Genomic DNA, 20,784 nt, shown 5'->3' with positions numbered 1-20,784 from the left:
AGATCACTCTTCCTAGCCCTCTTAAGCCCTACTCAGAAATCTTACTTTGGTTACTGAATTCACATTTGTTCTACTGAGAACTGACTAAAATGTCTCCCCAGCTTTAATGAATAATGAAACACTATACTCACAAAAATAATAATTAGCAATATAGCTAAAAATAAATCAATGTGTGGATCAGACTCCCAAAGGCAGTAGGAAAAGCTGCAGCCATGAACATAGATGGTGCTGAAAATAGCTAAGCACTTAGGGAAAAAAAGAAGAAAAAAAAAGCTTAGGGAAACTTGTGAATGGCCAAGTGTCCTATAGATAGATAGCAATCCACGCAGATTGTTAAACACAGTCCTGAGTCTGACTGCTCCGTTTCCTATCAGCCTCCCCCAAATGCTATTCAGTGTATTTAGGAGCGTTCTGAGGATGTCAAGAAGTTGGGTAGCTGGAGCAGGCTAGGACAAGTAAGATGGAATGAAAGGATGTCAAACGCTTTTCAGAGGTTCTCCAAGAGTTTCCATCTGGGCTTCTATTGTCCTAATGGTGAGGTTCCAGATGAAGGAAGAGGTGCCCACTGTGAGAAGAGCCAAATGCATGAGGGTTTATGAAGATGACGACAACCATTATTATTTCTACATCCTTGGGATATATCTCCCTTGTGGTGCTGGGAAAGGAAGCAAGGAAACAAGCAACAGGAATCAAGACAATGGGTGTGTGCTGAACACAAGAAAGGGCACAGGCAGCACACTGGTTTACAGAGGAAAAACAGTTCAGATACTGTAGGAACCAGCTTGCTTTCTCCTAGTACCATCTAAAATATAGAGCCATTTCTTGGTAGAAAGACATAATTCCTGCTTCTTCAGGAAGTGACAGGACAAGGCTGGTTCTTGCCAGTCCACTTCACTGACCCATTAACAGTAACAATACTAAGTCCTTCATAGGACACATCATTGGAGTTAGGCAAACTGTAGGTCTGCTCAAATGAAGCAAAGATTATGATATGCAAATGTCATACGTGACCAGGTCATGCCATTAGTTGTACTCTACTTTTCAGATGAACTGGTCCCTAAGCCATGGAAATAGACACATATCATGCAAATTCCATTACAGTGAATGATTACGGATCTAAAATTTTAGCCCAGGAGTGTGGCTTTTTTTTTCTTTTTTTCTTTTTTTTTTTCAGTAACTCTTTCTTCTTTCTCCTTCCCAGTCAGAAAGAGGAAATCATATTGTATAACTATCACAAACTGCTTGTCACACACACACACACACACATATATATATATATATATATAAAAAAACATAGTGGAGTAAGTGAGTAATTTGCAAGAAATCCACCTCCTGAAGTCAGTTTGCATAACCAATTCACTAAATCCTGCTGAAATGAAATCAGAAATGAAGCCTAGATGTGGAATATTTTCAAACAGATTAAATTCAACACGAGTCATTTGATCCCTTCCAGAAGGAACAAGTTACGAATGCACAAACACTTTCGGTACTCTTTCAAGCCAGTCACTAACTCAAGGTTTTGGCATCTGCTTAATCCTTAGTAATATCTGAGAGTACTCCGTGTAGAATTGGAGCACCTGTTGGGGCTTTCAGGTGACTAACATTTCAATCTCAGCGCAAAGCAGAGGAAAAAAGTTTCCACCTGTATTGTGCTTTGCTTGCATAAGCAATTATTTTGAAGCCTGAAGAAAATATAACACATCCCCCCAAGATGCCTGCTTTCCAGATTGTACTCTCACAGCACTTTACAAACATTCATGAATTATTAACATTTTAGTACACATTCCTATGCTTTAGCTCTAGTGAGTCAACATAAACTTGATTGAAAGAAGAATTACAGGGCCAGGTTTTAAGGAACGAATAGCGGGATCTTGACAAATGCCTACTTGCCTTAATCCTATTAAAACCAGTGCGAATTAGGCACCAAGGCTCTTTGAAAATCCTGCTAGGCTCCTGACTATATAAATCTTGTTTGTTAGGAGTTCTGTAAATTACCTGATACCACCCTGCCACTGTTTGGAACCAGGCTTGTAAATATCTGCTGAAAGATAGCAAAGTAAAACAAAGGAGCTTAAAGAAGACTTAAAGTGTTAGTAGGAAATCTGGTATTTGAAGCTTAGGAAACTTAGGGGTATAAAGGGATTACACTAAAATCTTGGTCCTATTTTTTGCAGCTGGAAGTTGGAAAGTTAAAAAGCAGTAGGCAGAGGCTTGGCAAAGGAGAACAGAGGCTCTCAGGGTTAGGGCAGCTGGCAGACGGCTGTCCTACAGCACTGCCCTACCTTTGCTGCTGAATTCCTCTGTTATCCTGGCCCATACTTTTCACAGGGTGATTCCTAGTGCCATGTTCTACATCTTTGAGTAGATGGTTTCAGACACCTCGAGTCTGATTAGGAGCACTGCTGAGCACTCAGAGATGCAGCTGAGAGTAATGGGAGATGTTTTCAGATATGTGCAATTGAAAATAAAAACTACAAATAAAACTCAGGTTCTCTGTTTCTCTAATTCAGCACACAGAATTAGGGAGTCCTGCTGACCAAACTCTCTTTGTGCCTTGGTTGTCCATCTGCAAAAACGGAGTAAAAATACTCGGTTATCTCACATGGGTGTTGCAAAGATTTACTAAGTAATGTTAGGGATGTGCTCAGAATCACAAGACAGCCCAGGAGAAAATTAGTATTTCTGATTTCACAGCAGAGTTTGAATAGTACTTATTGAGCGAAGCTATGGGGTCACACGCTGACTTACTAAGAGAGAACAAAATATTGAATAACTGCTCATTAGGTGAGCACTGTCCATTCTGTGACCTGAATGCCGCAGGAATCCCTGGAAAGAAAAATAAGATGTGTTCCTGTTATTAGAAGCGTACTGAAATACATTCACAAGAGGAGACCATGCTGAGGTTGAACAGGCAACTGCATTTCCAATATTGGCTAATTTTTTAATACTTGACTTAGCAGCCTTAATAACTTTCTCCTAACATAGTTTCTCTGTGGTCTTTTTTCACAAATATACTAGCCCATGTTGCAGCTGAAGCCTAAATCGATTTCCACTCCTAGTAATGTGGGTTAATTAAACTTTTACCCAGATTTCACTTTCTAAAATGCAATTAACTAGATTATGGGAGCTCAAACCTCCTGGCCCCACGAGCATCTTAAAAAAACAACAAACCTTCCAATGCCCAAGAAGTGGCAAACCCCTACTCAGTGACCCAAGGTGAGGGATTTTTCAGCAAGTAGCTCCCAGGCAGAAAACAGCAACGGTTCCCTGGGGTCCGAGCACCCAGTGTGGCATGGGGTGAAGCTGGGTGCCCAGCTGAGTCCCACAGCTTGTAGGGAGCTGTTGGCTTCAGAAGCCCCTGAGAGCTTCCTCCCACATGGAGATACTGATAAAAAAGTAGTCCTAACATCAGCAGTCAGTAATATGACGTATCTCCATTGTGGGAGTCATACTTCAATCGCTCAGTATCTGCCTGTGGCATAAAAGCCACAAGTTGGCCATCCTTGAATCAGGTGAGGCAGGATTATCAGTGGAAAATGAAACATTTTTCTTAGCAAAAAATAAATTAATAGGAAGTAAGTCTTATGTGGCAATTTAATGAGTGCACAATTACTACATCAGGGAAAAGCCCCTAAAGATTTAATCATTTAATATGTACAAAAAGCTACTGAACAGAGCATTACTTTGTTCAAAGGATCAGTTATATCCTTGCCTAGTTTTCAGCAACTCGGTGCCTACCCTGCAACATCAGAGCTGGAATAGCAGGGGTGCTGCAGGGCAGAAGCACAGGGTGTTGATGAAAGTGGAGCAAAGGAATGACAGAAATCCTGTTCAGCATTTTCCTGTGCTCTGTATGACTGAGTGCTATTTCACTGCCACTGGCAGCAAAGTGACCTCTTGTTTACACCACAGTACTCGAAACTCGTGTTTTTTAAAAACTGTGCCCATCTCCAATTCTGATTAGCTTCTCCAGGCATTTCTGCGCTGCTCAGTTTTCATAAACGAATTTCCAAACAGCAGAATCGCTCTGTATGGTACCCCTCAGAGGTACTCAGCATACTCTGTCGCCTGCTGCGCCTGACACCAGGAAAAGCTTAGAGGCAAGTACCCAGGAGAGAAGTTGAAAAATTACAGGTTGGGGATATCAGCATCGACAATACCATACTGTGTGAAGCTGAGACGCAATGAATCATATGTGAAAGATGGAACTGAATGGGCCTGGATATAAGGAGGCAGAGCAATGAGAAGCACATTTTGCTCTCTGCAGGGACAGGTCAGAACCACAGAAAAGAAAGAGAAGAAAGCAAGCCCTGCCAGTGGGGCCACTTACTGCACCTTGTGAGACGAGGAGGCTGACCTTAGCTTGGTAAGGTCCCTTCAGTTCTGGAGTGGGTGCTTACAAGTTGCAGTATTACCTGCTGTGGTCAGTGCTTCTCCTTCTGTGGGGAGAAGCAGCCGGTGGAGCCAAACGATTGTAGATGTTTCCAACAAAATTATCTCCTGACACAGCCCGGTGCCTTTTCTGCCTCCCTCTTAATATCTGTGCTGTGGCAGTGTACGCTTCTTCTGTGACAAAGCCAGAAGCAGGGGTTGCCCTGGGGGTCAGCTGAAACCCCATCTGATTTGGGAGCAGTAGGGGCTACAAAATCCCCTCCACTTCACAAATGCTAACACAAGACCTACATTTCCACTACCTTCTTGGCAAACATGCATCAGAGAGACACCACCACATTGGCGTTTGGCCCAGAGAGACACCACCACATTCACTTTGCAACAAGGTCTCTTTCTTCCCTACGCTGACAGCCTCTCCACTTCCATTCTTAACTGGCAGAGGCGCAGGGTCCTTCCTCCAGACCTGCCAACAGGACCTTCTCTTTTGGCCACCTACACTGCCTCCATGAAGTATCTCTCCAGATCACTCCGACTTGACCATCAACTCTGCATCAGTCCTGACAGCCAGAGGTTTAACTCCAGAGGAGCGGGAGGAGGGTCTCTTAAGCTGCCATGGAGGGCAATCTCAGCAGAAGGTCTTCAAAATAGGAGACAGAGTATCCTCATAAGGCATAGGCTTCAAGCCATAACCAGCAGTTAGATTTGGTGGGTTTGCAGTGTCATGCCATGATGGCACATCTCAGAACAGCAGACATAGGCACAACTCTTCTTCCATGCTTATGGAGTGCTGATGAATTGCTTTTTTCCCAAGACTTCTGAACTTCTACACTGGGATTTCTGTATTTCCATTTCAGTCTCTGCTAAGAACAGCTCTCCCTTGAGCATATTAGGCTGCTTTGTGCCCCCCTGGGAGAAGTAAACTTTCTTCTACAGATAATTCATGGACACAGAGGCCTAGGAGGCAACGTATCAGTTCATCAGTGGCCAGCATACGTAGCAATGGTGGGAAAAATTCCCACCTGTGCCTGGCCAGAAAATTGTATCCCATCTTATGCACCAGAGATTTGAGGAAGGCAATACAGACATTCGCGGCCTCCACCATAACAACAGCGTATTCAGACTAGGGAGAAACCGCAGGCAGGCTCTCATTAATAAAAGTGTATGACTGTTTATCACCGAGGTTCTTGCCTCTTCTTGGTCTCCCTGTTAAGCCCAGTTTGAAGGCTCTGACCTCTTTCTTAAGCCCATCGTGCTCTGGAGCTTATGTTCCAGACAAGACTGCCTCTCCTGGTGCAAGCACAACCTCCCCACCTGGAGATCCTCCAGGGCAGCAACCGAGGGCCCGAACTTAATGAGAACAGCACCAAGGTTGGGACGTAGGACCTGTGATACCATAGACATGCTTGCTTCCTCAACTCTCCAGCTCAGCCCTCCCTCAGGAGATCCTCCCGTGGAGTCCTGTAGGCAGAGACATGCCCCACTCCCACAGACACAAATATAAAGCGACTGGCAAATAAAGCAAACAAACGATTTGCATTACTCAAGCTATTTCTTCCGGCGGGGGGAAGGGAGGGGAAGAAGAGAGGAACAAACCCATACTTTTTCTGTCATTCCTAGATTAAGTCATGCAAGGCATGTGAATACTGGTTTAAAAGCTATTGGTTGTATATAGAGAAAACAGGCAGAATGACTTCAGCAGGTAATTCCACTTTCTTCTGTGTCTCAGCTTCCTCACATACAAAAGGAGTAATAACAAGAGTGTTCCAGGCTTGATTTGTTAAGGATCCAGTGAAAAGTGTAGTACTAGTTTCAGTGATAACACATTTGGCTCATTTTTGCCCAATTATTTTGCAACCCATCGTTCACAGGCACAAGTACAAAGTAGCGTGACTCATGTATTACATAAAAAGCCTGTCTTATAAGCATCTTTCTGGGCACATGGTAAAGGCTGAAGTAGAAAATGTAAAATGGAGACTACCTCTGAAACATCACTTTGACTCCCTTGTGCATATGCCTTATAATAGTCTTTATCGTATCTTTTTTTTCTTGCAAGTCTCCCCCACCCCAGCTACAACAAAGGATAGACAGAGCTCACTGAGTGGGTAGCGATTCAGTATTTTCCTGTTACCCTAATTTCAGGCATGGCAAAGTGCCTTATTTGCCACACATCATTCAAACCCATCACTGAACGCAGAATACTGATTTCCTCATGGTCTTTTTCTGTGGTGCTATTTTGCCGTAATATCTCAGTGCTTCACGAGCTTTAATGGATGTTCTCCCAGGGAGGTAGGTGGGGTTCTTATCTCTATTTTACAGACAGTGAAATCAGACACAAAGAGGCTAAGGTCAAAATGGCCAGAGCACCCACTAATTTTGGGTCCCTCATTTGCGATGCCTTAGATTAACATTTCCCCAGCTCTGTGCGCGTTGAGAGCAGAACTCCATACAATACTGCCTCTGCACTTCTGCAAGTCGGACCCCAGGTGTCTCAGACTGAGAAGCCAGAAAATGAGAACACACCAATTAGTGGCCACCCATGGAAAAACCTCATTTATATGGCTTTTTCATATCACATAGGAACTCGTGGCAAAAGGCAGGAAAAAGCCTAATTCTTCAGGGCAGTATTCAATTGCCAAAACATGAGACCATTCTTCCATTTTTGAACAGCCCCCCGCCCAATTCAATACATAACCTTCATCACTGGCAGTAAATGAAACAGGAGACCTATAGAAAACACCTCCCTTTATGGCAAAACTCATTCAGTCCCTAAGTATATTCCATTCTGTGCACTGAATGGGACAGGGATCCTACTGAAAAAAATATATACCAGTATTTGATCTTATAATTAAGGACCACGTCATTATGCCTATATGTGAGAGAAGACAAATTAAAGATGGATAGGCAACCATTTTAATTAATTCTCTAGATCCTAAGTGTTTGACTTTGAAAATCCAATGTATGCTTAACAAAAGTGTTTAATTTCTTACTTTAAAAACATAAACTAAAAAGGAAGAAAATAGGAAATTTCATCATTTGAAATCATAATGGCATTCTCTTTCCTTATATTATAAAGGCGCAACTGTTGCTTATTAAATGGTTGCAAAACTCTTTACACTTTCAAAGCTTTATTCCTCTAATCTCAGCAGATACATCCAAATAACAAATTAAAAACCCACAGTGTCTATTTGAAGAAGACCCCTACCAAGAAAATTCTTATCCAAACAGGGAAAGCTCAGCCAAATTTGATGTAGTTGAAGAGATTGTCTTTGACTATTACAATTTATCTCATTCCCCCAAAAGTTGGGTAATCCTGACTATAGGCAGGGTGTCTTGTTCCCCCTCTTGTGTTGTGTAAAGGCTTTGGAATAACTGAAGAAAGGATATCTTCCTGAGGGTTGTATGGACTCAGCACGTGGTAATGGAAGATACCACAGGTCAGCTTTAGTTCTTCTATATTCTCATGCAGCAGTGGCTCTTCTGCTGTATGAGAATATATCCAGTGAAGGTGAATATTATTTCTCAGCATGTTTTATTCAGTATTCCCAGCAACCGCTGGGACACATCATAATGGGAGCAGAGGGGATTAAGCACTGAAGGTGTGTGCTAGTAGGGGTACAGCACTCCAGTTGGGAATTTCTGAGTGACTGCCATATAAATGCTTTGAGACAATTCATGTTAGGCAGGTAGAAGAAGCCACCGACTGATAAATCCCTTGTAATAATTCTCTCCTGAGGATGATGAAAAGGGAACCTCAGTGTGGTGTTCCAGCAGATGTCCGTGTTCAGAAGACGGATGCTGGAACTAAGTTTAGGAAGAAGGTGAGATGCCTTACAGAAACCATAGTCTTAAGTCCACTAGAAAATATGGGGAGAACTAGGTACCTCAGTATCACAATACACCAAATAAATAAATGCTGAAGACAGAGCAGCATCTAAACTATCTGGGTTTAGGCATCTTACTCTGGTTATCAGGGAGTGTTGTGGTTTAACCCCAGCCAGCAACTAAGCACCACGCAGCCACTCACTCACTCCCCCCCATCCAGTGGGATGGGGGAGAAAATCAGGAAAAGAAGTAAAACTCGTGGGTTGAGATAAGAACAGTTTAATAGAACAGAAAAGAAGAAACTAATAATGATAATGATAACACTAATAAAATGCCAACAGTAGTAATAAAAGGATTGGAATGTACAATTGATGCGCAGGGCAATTGCTCACCACCCGCCGACCGACACCCAGCCAGTCCCCGAGCGGCGATTCCCTGCCTCCCCCTTCCCAGTTCCTAAACTAGATGGGACGTCACATGGTATGGAATACACTGTTGGCCAGTTTGGGTCAGGTGCCCTGGCTGGGCATGAGAAGCTGAAAAATCCTTGACTCTAGTCTAAACACTACTGAGCAACAACTGAAAACATCAGTGTTATCAACATTCTTCACATACTGAACTCAAAACACAGCACTGTACCAGCTACTAGGAAGACAGCTAACTACATCCCAGCTGAAACCAGGACAGGGAGGCATCTTCTGGTTTGGATTCCAAGCCCTGAACCCCTGCCCAGAAAGAGGCAACAACTATTGTTCCCCTCTAACAGCATGCAATAGATAGGTATTTACCTAGTATCTCAGTGGAGAGACTACCTTCCCTAAATTATAGGAGATGTTGATTCAAGTACCTGAAAAGATCTCAGGCCTTACCTTCCTCCTACAGAAGACTATTTAGAGTAAGCTGCCTGTAGCTTTTTCTTCTTAAGTTCTCAGGCTCTTTTCATGGAAGAATTAAATAAGCATGAGGTCAGAGATAGAGAGAGCACAGAAGTAAATATAGCCTTATAACCTACTGGTTAAGCACTCTTCTGCCAGAGGACAGATTGCGTCCAGTTCCTGCTCCAGTGAATATTTGATACTAATCATACAAAATAGTGTTGAGAGAGCACAAGACACCATTTAGTTCATCGTCTGGTCCAGAAGGACCTCCTACAGCCCTTCAGTGATTGGAGCTGCTGTAGTTTTCCCAGACAATCTACTCCAGTGCATCACAATCCTTTTGGACTCTTCCTGAAGTCTAGTCCGAATCACTCTGATGGCCCATTAAAGAACATTACTCCTTGTTTTATCCACCCTAGACAGGAAGAACAGATTATTCCCATTTTCTTGCACTCACCAGACTAGCATCCTGACCCCTCTAAGCCTTATTCCTTTTAGGTTAAACAACCCTAATTATTTCAGTCTTTCCTCACATATTACATTTCCCTTGACTTCCAGCAATTCTCACTATCCCAGTCTGCACTCTCTCTCACTGGATCACACTTTCTTAAGAGTGCAGTACAAGACTAAGGCATGACATTTCAGCTGAGACTTACATGTATTCATCAGAGCTGAAGGCTTATTAGATGTGCCTTACAGCCTATACTGCCATTTGCACAACCTGGTAAGATGATGTTTTGCTTTTTGACAGTAGAATGATGTTCTAGACTAACACTGAATTTGTGGTCCTCTAGAGACCCTGTCTGCCCTCCTGAAGGATAGCTAGCTGGCCTGTTGGCTTCCATGGACAGCTGGCTGCAATTTATTAATCATTCCCATGGAGAGCACTTTACATTCGCTCTGATGCTGTTCAAACCAGGTCCTTGGTTTGACAAGCTTGTCTTGAATTTCAGTAATTTCCACCAGCCTATACCTGGTTCATGCCATCTGCAGATTTTACAAAACACTTCCTCTAGATAGTCATCCAGGTTGAAATTAAAATATAAAGTACAACGTATTTAATGAAAACATGAAGCACTAACAGGCCACAGCTCAAGCTTGTGGCAACCCGCTCGATAGAGTCTTCTGTTTCAACAGGAAATCAGTGAGAATTGTTCATCGAGTAGGATTATCTACACCAGTTCTGCATCCCTGCTGTAATGTTTTCCTTTGGACCGTGTTTCTTTGCTTTGCTTATGATAAAAGCCTGTGAGATAATGTCAAAATCCTTACAAATGACAAGGTATGACAACTGCTTCCCCTGTATCCACGAGGCTTGTTAGAGAAGAAAGCTAAATTAGTTTGACATGATCTACTCTTGACAGATCTGTGCTGGCTCCTAATAATCTGCTTTATTTGATTATTTCCACCATTTTTTTTTCCCAGGAATGAAGTTAAACTGAGTAGTCTGTAATTTCTTATCTTCTCCCCGTTCTTTTTCAGCCTTCTGACACCTCATCCAGCCCTCACAAGTCTTCAAAGCATTCAAAGCTCATGGTTCAGAGATTGCTTCCATCAGCTTTGTAAATAAGCTAGGATGATTTGAAACAATGATCTTGCATCAGTACATCCTGACTTGTTCTGCCCTTTTCCTAGATCCTGATCTCCCTCCTTTGTGGCTCCTATTAATGGTTTTAGCCATCAACTTGCAGTTCACCATGTTACTGGAGACAGACAAGACAGGCATAAAATGCTTTGGCCTTATTGACAATGTATGATGTGAATCTTGAACCAAAGCTCTTCCCTCCCCTCCATGAGTATAATAAACACTAAGGTAGAGAGTCAGGATGATAGTCTCTCACTCTCTTGCTCTGGCCCAATTAATATTTTATTTGTCTGTGCAAAATAGATCAGCTTCTCCAGGAAACACTGGTCCCAGTATACTCTATAGCCTAACAGCACATTCTCCTGGGAGGTGGGGGTGCAGATCTACTCAGGCTGAGATGGTATATTCACCACATCTCTGGGTAAATACTTTAAAGTGTTTCTGGATAAAAAGAAGGTAGTGCATTCCGTTCCTCTTGGACGCATTCTGTGCGAACACTCGACCGGTGTGCTCTGACAAACCTACCCGTTTTGGCTGTGCAAGGAGAGCAACTGGAAGAATACTTGGTTTGTAGATCCCACAGTAGCCTAGCCATTAAGTAGGTATTGAGCTGATTATTGCTTATAAAACCAAGGATCATCTAGGCATGCCAGTAACCAGCCTTTAAACGTTTAGGGGATTTTGCAGGTTTAAGTGTAATTATTTTAGGACTTAGGCACCTCCACAGTTAGAAAGGAAGGAAGGTCTGAAGTTCTACAGCCTACAACAGACACCTCTAAGAAGGTAGTTCAATTTACAACAACCCCTTATTTCTCAGTTCAGAACAATGGTAAAATATTGTGATGTATTTCAGACCCCTCTTGTCAGCCACACCCTAATTAAAAAGCAGTGAAATTCTACAAAATAAGGCACTGTCTTATGGTATCTCTTCCTGAATTGTGGAATCATACAACTCCAAGGAAGAAAACAAAGAACAGAAGGAAGAATTAACTGAACTGCAAAGGAAGATTTGCTAAAAGTTCCTATAAGGCATTAGGTCTCATTTTTCACTAATTTGTCAATTTTTTTGTCTTCCACAGAGTCTTGTACACTGTCATCATCATGGAGGGTTCTGTTTGCTGCATATCTAGTTTTAGCATATAAGGAGCTTCTGGTACTGATTCACATACTAACTTTGCTAGCTATCTTCTGGAAGTTATCCAACTTCTGTTTACTTCATGGAGGTTTCAGTTAGCTTCAGTTCTTCGGTTATTTTGAAGGGAGGTCTTTTCTCCTTGCTCCATTTGTCCTTTCCTTAGGATTTAATCTCTTCTAGCTGGTATTATGACTGGAATTTAGGATACAAGGGAAAGGCTGTTTGCCAGATCCTGTGCTTTAGGTGGGACTGGTTGATCCTTTTCATGCTTTTGACTGCAATTTTAACAGTCAACATTAAATATCAATTTTCTGTTGTGGGTGTCTGTCCTCAAAACTCTATGTAGGGCTTGAAGTTCCTCTGGGTCTTCCACTGGAAATGCAAAGAGCAGGAAGGGTTAAAACCACTGTTTCTCATCTTTGATCAGGGAAAGTCTCCATTCTGACAGATTCCAACTCAGCCTGTGCAATCCAGGTCTTTGCAAGCTGCCAGCCTGACTACTCCAACTTAACAAGCTAAGAATTAAAATCTTGACCCTAAGAAAGGTGCCCCCAGTTCTGAGGAACACAAGTGCCATTTCAGTGCAGCTCTCCAGTCTACAGTGAAGTGTCTCTGCTGAGGATAAAACTTTTGGTCCAGCTTCTAAAAGCCCCTTTGCCTCAGTTCCCCATCATTCCAGTTCCCTGTTGTTCCAGTACTGCCTCCCAGCTGCACCACGTTTCTCAGGCACAGTCAAGCAGGTGATGCCCTCCTTGCATTTTCTCAGCAGGTGATTTCCAGCAGTGGACTTCACTCTTACATGAAACTACATGGCTGCAAATTTTACTGTCAGCAAATCAGCAAGTGATAACTTGCTTATCTCTACCCTTCCAAACCTAGATGATTTTGGTTAAATTATTTATAAATCCACCACTGAATACCTTACTCCTAAAGCTGTGGGCAGACAGAAGAAGGAATGATACAAGAACAACAATGGTCAGTTCAAAAGCATTGTGGTTTACATCCTGCTGGTTTCAATTTGAACTAATATAAATTACTGGCATCTTGTGCAAAAAGAGCAAAGCATGGTACCATGCTGCCCCAACCTGCTCACCCCTGAGTACTTAACATTGCAGATTTATAAGGTCATTGGATACTATTCATAAAATAAATGGATTAGACTCCATTCAATAGTCTGACGAACTGGATGCCAATTGATAATAGTCTTAACAATTATAAGAGTAATCGAAACTAAATTACTCTGAACACCACCAATTATTAGAAATCATTCCAATTCATAAAAACCATGATGTTCCTGAGACCACAGTTTCACTCCTAGGCAATTATGAGAAGAGTGGAATAAAACTAGCTTCAGAGCTAGGTTCAGATCCAAACACACTCTGCTGCACCCCTAAATTTTAGGGGTATTCAAACCAAGGGAGGATTCTTTTAGAGCCTATTAGCTTCACGAATTACCAGCCCTTACAGAAAGGTGTCCCCTACAGAGAGAATGTTAAAATATTGTGAGATGTCCCAGCTTTCTATAAATAGAGATATACTGTGATTATGGCTGGAATTAATTCAAGAAACTTCAGAAGTAAGATGAGTAATGAATGGGACTGACATTTGTTGGTTAGAATTTAAAAGACTATAAGTACATCCTGGCTTCCCTTTTGAGGCACCAAAGCCAACCAACCCTGGTGGGAGGAAGGCAGGCTCAGGACATCCTCTCTTGGGCCAACAAGACAGCTGGAGCACAGCCTGCCATCCAACAGTGGCATTAGTAGCCAAGGGACAAGCCCAGAAGAAGTATGAACCCTCAAGAAAGCAGGAATGGTGATACTAGTTTGTACTGTATGCATTGCTCCTATGGCAGCCATACCCCTCCCCAGCCACCTGCTGGGGGTGGGCAACCTGTTACCTATGCTAACAAAAACGTGACAGGTGAGGATGCACCATTTTGCTGTCTCTGTCTATAGGTGCTCATTTGCAGTAGCTGCGACATCTGCCCAAGTGGAGGACAACTGGGGAAGCTGCAAAAGCAACTGGAAGGACAAAGGAAGAACCCATGTAGTTTTTCCTCCTACCAGCTTCCCTTCTGATACCAGGGCCAGGAAGGGTGAAGGGAATAGGACCCTGGTGGTAGTGGCTGATGCTGCCAGCAGGAGTCCCCAAGAAGCACAGCCTAATGGAGGGCTGGTACCCAGCTGGAGGAGAGAAGCAGCAGCAGGAGGACTGCATGGTCAAGGGAGCAGGACAAAGGTGAGGAGCAGAACAGATGGGTACAGGAGACAAAATGAATAACAGGTGGAGGCGGAAGGATCAGTGTAACTCCAAAAGCACAATTCCTTTTGTTATATTAAAACCAAATCACTATTTGCGTTACACTATTCCTCCACCCCATACACATATGGTAGGTTGCTACAGGCTGGATCATTATGATGGTAGGGGAGGAGCTAGCAGACTGGTGAATAGCAGGGACAAAACTAAGTTGTAGCCCTACTCTCAGGCTCCGGCCCATAGTAATAATGCCTGGGTCCAGGGAGAAAATCAGTGGTTTGTGTTAAAGGAACTCAAGTGGCTAATAAACATCCCAGCACTGCAGGAGTGACTGAGGATGGATAAAGCAATGCTTTGCCTGCCTAAAGCACCTCTCACATGAGGGCATCTGAATCCTTTTTTTTTTTTTTCCACACGCTAATTATTTAGTTTCCAAATTAAAGAAGCATCTTGCAGAGACGGCCATGACAGGCAGAGAAACTGTGCTTAGATCAAGTCAGAAAGCAGGTTAATAGCACTGCTAGGAAGAGAAACCAGCTCTCCCGAAACCAATTCCTATATACTAACTACTGGCCCGTGGTGATTGCAACCATGAAAAGGCACGGATTTTTACACACACACTCAGCAGGTGATAGAGAGAGCCCTAAGGAAATATAAACACCTTCTCCACATGAGGCCATCAGAGCTCTGAGGTTACATGTCACCTCCTGGCGTGCTCAGGAGGATCTTGGAATTATAGGTGAAATGAATGTGGATGGATTCCAGACTTTGACTTTGGACTTCAGCTGCTGAAAGGTGTTTCACCCGGATACCTGCTCTGGTATTCCTACAGCAAGGTATTCTGGTACTTCCACCAGTAAGGCATGTACACCTTCCACTGGGCCTTTCTGGATGACCGACCTCCTCTTACCAGCCCAGCATTGCCCTGTGTAGAGCTACTGGGCTATGGTTGTTGACTTACAGCTGGACACTAGGCCTTCAAAACTCAGATGCAGCCAGGTATGGACTGCTGCCAAATCTATCCCCGAGACGTGTCAGACTCACAGCAAACAGGGGAATCGCATAGTGACTTCCAAAGGGCATCAACACAGAGAGCTGCCATCAAAAGGTTTCCCATCCCCAGGCGTCTTTAGCCTAGAACTGTCATCAGACCTATCGTTCATTCTCAAATCCAAATAAAGCCCTCTCTGTGTAGCAAGGAAGCAACAGAAGAGTTGCAAGTCATTTATGTGCAGGAGGAGGGGACAACAGGAGAGTTGTACGGAGGGAAGGGTGCATGGGCCAACAACGCATGGACTGAGCAAACAGTAGTCAGTAATGCACCACCAGCCTACCGGGAGCACGCAGAGGTCTCAGGTTATACGTACTTGGTGCTTTTGCTTCATACTATCTATCTCAGCCAAAAGCAGAGGCAATCTTCAGGCTGTGCCTGCTGTTTTACCTGTTAATACACCGATTCCTCAGCATATACGTGCCTGCTCAGTACAGACTGGGCAGAGCCCGCACACCCCATGTCCTCTGCACGTGGAGCAGGCAAGAGTCACTGAAGGGAGCACATGCCTCACACCATGAGGCCAGTGAACCCGAGCAGGTATGCACAGCCTTGATTTACATCACGCAAGACTACCGTCCTGCTTTCATTTTGCAATGGGCAAAGGGCCCAGTTCACCTTCCCACTAGCACAAGAAGGCCTTGCAAGTTGGCAGCTGCCAGCAGTGGGGAATTCCTGCTCTCTGGGAAATGGGGAGAGGGAAATATAATGTCCGTGCAGAGTGGCTGCTAGATCCTGGGGTGGCATCACAGAATCCATGACAGCTGGCCTGAAATGAGAGCGGACTTGAGGTAAAGCTCTTTGCACTTTCTCCTTCTCGTCAGTCAAAGCAACATGACTGGGAGGGGTCCCCCTCATCGCCCAGCAATGCTCACCCTCTCAGCATGGCACGGGCAGAGTCTGGAGCTACAGCCCACTTTCTTATCCCGAGGCAGAAGCAGTTCTGAGATCATTCAGACATCCTCAGCATGGAGCCAGGACAAGCCCTCAGACAATGCATGTCGGTCCCTCAGGTCGCACACGTGTGTCCAGCCTGGCACAGGCAGATACAAGATTCAATGCAGCCCTCTCAGCAGGGATGCCTCTACATACCGGTGGGTACTGCCTGACTGGTTTTTGCTGGGACTCTTCATTCAGGAGCAAGCAGCAATAGGCAATTTGGATCAACAGACTGGTTTCTTTCCCACTAAGCATTACGGCTGTCCTCCCCTTGGAAACTCTGCCTGCAATTAGTTCCCTAGGAGGGGGCTTGTCTGTGCCATTAAGAACAGTTACATTACGCGATCTAGGAGAAATCAATGTCTCTAATAGTCAGCAAAGGCAGCGGAGGAGGACAGGGTGATGGGAGGGGTGTTTCTCTGGAGACACCCTTCTCGGGAGAAATCCCAGGGGTATCGCCCCAGGAAGAGAAACAGTAAGGACCTGGAGTAATTAAACTTCCATGCAGCAATTGTTTACTGGAAGAAGGACAGAAACCGCCCAGAAAGGCAGGGGCAGTGGCTGGACTCTCCCCAGGTGCAGATGAAGTGCCTCTGCCCTGAAGTCAACGGGCTGTGGTGATTTACACCACGCTGGCAAGCGGAGGGAGGAGGGGCGTGGGTGGACACCTTTCCTTTAAAATATCCCTTTTCCTCTCTCCACATTAGTGTTTAAAGGTAAGACCATGCCTTGCAAGTTTTGAGGCATCTGGATTGTGCGGCATAATTAAGTTATTCTAAATGAGGTCCGAGACATTTTAATATCCTGAGGCAAGAAAACCTTAACTCTGCGTGCATCTTCCCCTCTCCGTTTTTCTCCATTCCCCCTTTCCCGCACACCGCTGCAGTTCCTGGAACGACAAGACACCTCACCGGCTGGCTGTAATGGCTAGGACAGCTCCCTAATGCTTTCTCCTTCTCCAGTTGCATTAAACGGCATCTTTGGAGGTACAGCACTGTTTATTCATGCTGCTCGTGTGGAAGGCGAAAGAAATGCAGACTGGCTCTTCCCCCCTCCCTCCTTTGATTTGATGGGTGTGGCAGGTTTAAACCTTTGCAGCCGCTGGCTCTCCAGCACCCACCGGGGTGAGGAGGAGAGGACGGATCGGGAGGGAAGCCGTCGGATATGGCTGGTGATGAATGAGGCTCATCTCACCCACAAGTGGGAAACCTGCTTGCGGGTTATTGTTTAATCACTCATGCAATCCAATACTGAGCACATACCCCCATAACGTCCATCTGTTCTAGTGTGTGGTGCATGCAACACTTGCGTTTCTAGCCACCTCTCTAACTATCCAGCTCTGCGTATTACCGACTGCACCTCTCGCTGGCGGTAAAGGTTAAGTTCAATTTTTCAGAAATTGCTTGACCCAACCTTTCGGTTATGCCACCTTTTAGCCGAACATTTTGTGGGCACGGATTCAGAGCCGCGACAAGCTGTAGGCAGAAATGACAACACCGAGCTATCTACATCGCTCATGGGCGGGCACAGTCAGTCAGATACTTCACTCTTCACATTGGCATCACACCCACAAGAAAGAATAATCTGCAAGGTACGAGTGTGTGAACATATTTGTCTTTGAGGGGTGGGAGGACAGACACATACAGGCACACCTAGACACAAACGTGAAGAGATTTCTTCCACGCCCAAGCCTGTAATTTCAACATTTCGCTCTTTAGCTGCCAGAAAGGCGGGACACCAGGGGCTTCCCCTGAAAAATAATTTGAGGAGAGCTGTCTTTATTTTGGGAAGGAAACTCCTGCCTGCGCTGAAGAGCCCATGCTATCTTTTTCTTTCTGTGAAAGGTCTGGGTGGGGACAGAGGAAGAGCACAAGCTGAAAACGGAGGTCTTTTTCTTCTCCAAATTAAAGCTTCCTCTGCTGTATCACCAGCTTTGCTGAGCGAACTGCTATATTGCCAGTTCGGCAACTGTGCTGTGTATTCAGGTACAGGAGCAGGAGTTGAGCTCTGAGCCCAGGAACATCCACCGAATATGCACGGGCAGGCACATTCAGGTTGTACGGCTGCATAAGGATCAGAAAGCATGTGCGAACGAGTGCATGTGTGCTTGTGCATATATGTATAGTACAGATGCGAGCGACCGGAGAGCAGAGATGTGTGCTGCACATGCACGCGCAAAGGGGTGTGTACCATGCGGTGGATTAATGTACAGAGTGGGAAGAGAGGACTATGTGCAATCAAGATACCTGCATGCCATGCATTTCTGAATATGTCAGAATACAAAACCACAGGAGTAAAGCCGTAGAGATTTAAAGAACAGATACATCGGAATATTATTCAGGACCTTTAATGCCCCACCTGTGATGGTATGGGCAGCATTATCCCTCTCCCCCAATAGCTCTCTTCTGACTCCAAAGAATCCCAGAGCTACCTACTTTATTATAAAATTTGTTGTGCACCTCCGCCCACCACTCTGTCACTCTGCCTCCCTGTCTGCCTTCCTTCTCCTCCTCTGCTCTTTTCATCCCATATTTGCCAGCTGAACGTGCTCTGCTGGCCGGCTGCAACGTGTTCCCCCCCCCCCAGCCATCACCACCTCCCTCCCGATTTTAGCGAGCGTACCATCAATTGCAAAGCATTTGAAAAACCTGCATGGGGAAAAACACAGGATGACGCAGGGTCTCTTTCTATCCCGTTCACCTGCCCCTCCCCATTATTCTACAAAATAGCTCCTTCGTTTGATAACACACACATCTCCATTCAGAAACACACTTTAACCTGGGCTTTTTTTCAACACCCTGCTGTTCTACAGTAACTGGAGTTACTCACATCAGTGTGATAGGCTATTGCTCCAGAATACTGCAGTACTATATTGTAAGAGATATAGAAATGTAGGCATATATAGAGAAAGTAACCAGTATGGTGCCATACCTAAGACTGAGTTGAGTTTTGTGCTCAGAACAAGGACCAAAGCTCCTTGTCGCTACCTACAAATGCATAATTCCGGGAAGTTTCCAAAATGCCTTACAAAGATAGCTGGGGCCAGCTCCTGCCTCAAAGTTCCAACTGCATAAATCCAGCATCCTCCCGAGGAAGTCCAAGAGGTTCAGCCAAAATAGGCTCTCTTAATCAGGAGCAGGTTTGGGCTTTCACAAAAAATAAAAGGGGGAAGGGTGAGGGGGGAACGATCCAAGTAGCTTTTTTTTCAATTTCATTATCATTTTGGACATAAAAAATTTGGCACTGAAAACTAGCCACCACCCAAACCTTCTCCTCATCCCAACTCCCTTGCCGGAAAAGCCAGGTGGTACCAGTAAAGAGAATGAACTGGTTTCCAACAGGTTCACACTGTGAGCTTCTCTTATCCCACCCGAGTTCGGAGCTAACAGAGGCGTGGTCCGCTGTCTCTTTACCAGCTGGTGCACAGTTGTCTAACTGGTTGTACTATGAAGGGTATTGCAAAGAGGGTGACTCTCCCCCTCCCCTGGCTAATGCTTTTGTTATTAATTAATTGGATTTTTCACTATAGCATAGGTTGAAATAAAAAAGCTTCAGGTTAATTCTTGCTCAGATTGTTGTAACACGAAAAAAATGAATGCACCTGTCCTCCGAGCCACCTCACAGCACATGCACATAAAGCATCTCCCATTCATCGGAGACAGGAGCAATAGAGAGCGTTCTGACCAGGGATCAAGGCTCACTGGGCATCCTTTCTTTTTTGGCATAAGATGAAGAATTGCTTCCTTTATCTCCAAGGTAGAGCCAGATCTCATCACGTTTCCTGCCAGCCGCACCCCCCCACACCCCCAGCCCCCCCCCCACCCCCGAATCCACACCCTCAGAACCACAGACAGAAAATCCTAGGCAATACATCTGCCCACTATTAAAAAATAATAAGAAGAATAGAGGGGAGATTCTAGTAGCTCCCCAAATGTGAACGTAGGCCACCCCCCTTCCCCACATCACCAGCCCCGGAAAGGCAAAACAGTCATGTTGCAGGGTGTGAAAAGAGCCTTCGGTCGCAAGATGCTAAAGAATTGCAAAAGAGACGTCTGCTGAAAGCAGCTGAAATTCCCCCCCCCCCGCCCCAGCCCCTACCCCAGCCCCTACCCCAGCCCCTCACAGGCTCAGGCAGACACACACCCCACGGACACCCAGCAGCCTGGGAGATTTCTTAGCGGAAAGAAATACAAAAATCTTCAGCTCTACCTGTTTTGTTCTTCTCATACAGCACAGCATGATCGTATTGTCCCCTTCCTTCCTTCTTCTTCCTTCCTTCTCCTCTCTCCTTTTCCTCTTCTCTCTCTTATCTCTCCCCCCCACCCTCTCCACTCCCTCCCTCCCTCCCTCCCTCTCTCTCTCTCACACACACATACACACGCACGCACACACACACACACACACACACACCAGGGCAGTTAGCAGCAACTGGAAGGTCCACAGCTATTGCTCATCACACATGCACACGCTGCCTCTCCCTCCCTACCCTTCCCAGAATTGTTCACCAGCTCTCCCCGACTCGTCACCTCCCCACCCCACCCCCACCCCAGCAGCCACCCCCCCCCAAGTCCCTTGCCAGCCTCATGAATAATTAAAATCTTCAATCTGGACCCAATTACCCAACGACTTTCCCACTGTACAAGAGGCGACGGGGGAGAAGGGGACACTGCAGACTGCGGAGGGCTGGGGTGGGGTGGGGTGTGTCTGGGAGGCACTGGGCGAG

The 20,784-nt window shown here is 45.0% G+C and overlaps 1 protein-coding gene across 1 annotated transcript in view; it reads right to left on the bottom strand.

The window, feature by feature from the left end:
* Positions 1-20,389, bottom strand: part of GAP43 (growth associated protein 43) — a 61,135-nt gene extending 40,746 nt beyond the window's left edge. The window contains exon 1 of the mRNA XM_069785804.1: positions 20,271-20,389. Within this exon, the coding sequence (XP_069641905.1) occupies positions 20,271-20,300 (30 nt within the window). The 5' untranslated portion in view covers positions 20,301-20,389. The remainder of the gene's footprint in view (positions 1-20,270) is intronic.
* Between the last annotated feature and the right edge of the window lie 395 nt (positions 20,390-20,784).

Source organism: Haliaeetus albicilla, chromosome 6 (assembly GCF_947461875.1).
Source record: "Haliaeetus albicilla chromosome 6, bHalAlb1.1, whole genome shotgun sequence".
Classification (NCBI taxonomy): Eukaryota; Metazoa; Chordata; class Aves; order Accipitriformes; family Accipitridae; genus Haliaeetus; species Haliaeetus albicilla.
This window is presented reverse-complemented; position numbering and strand designations above follow the sequence as displayed.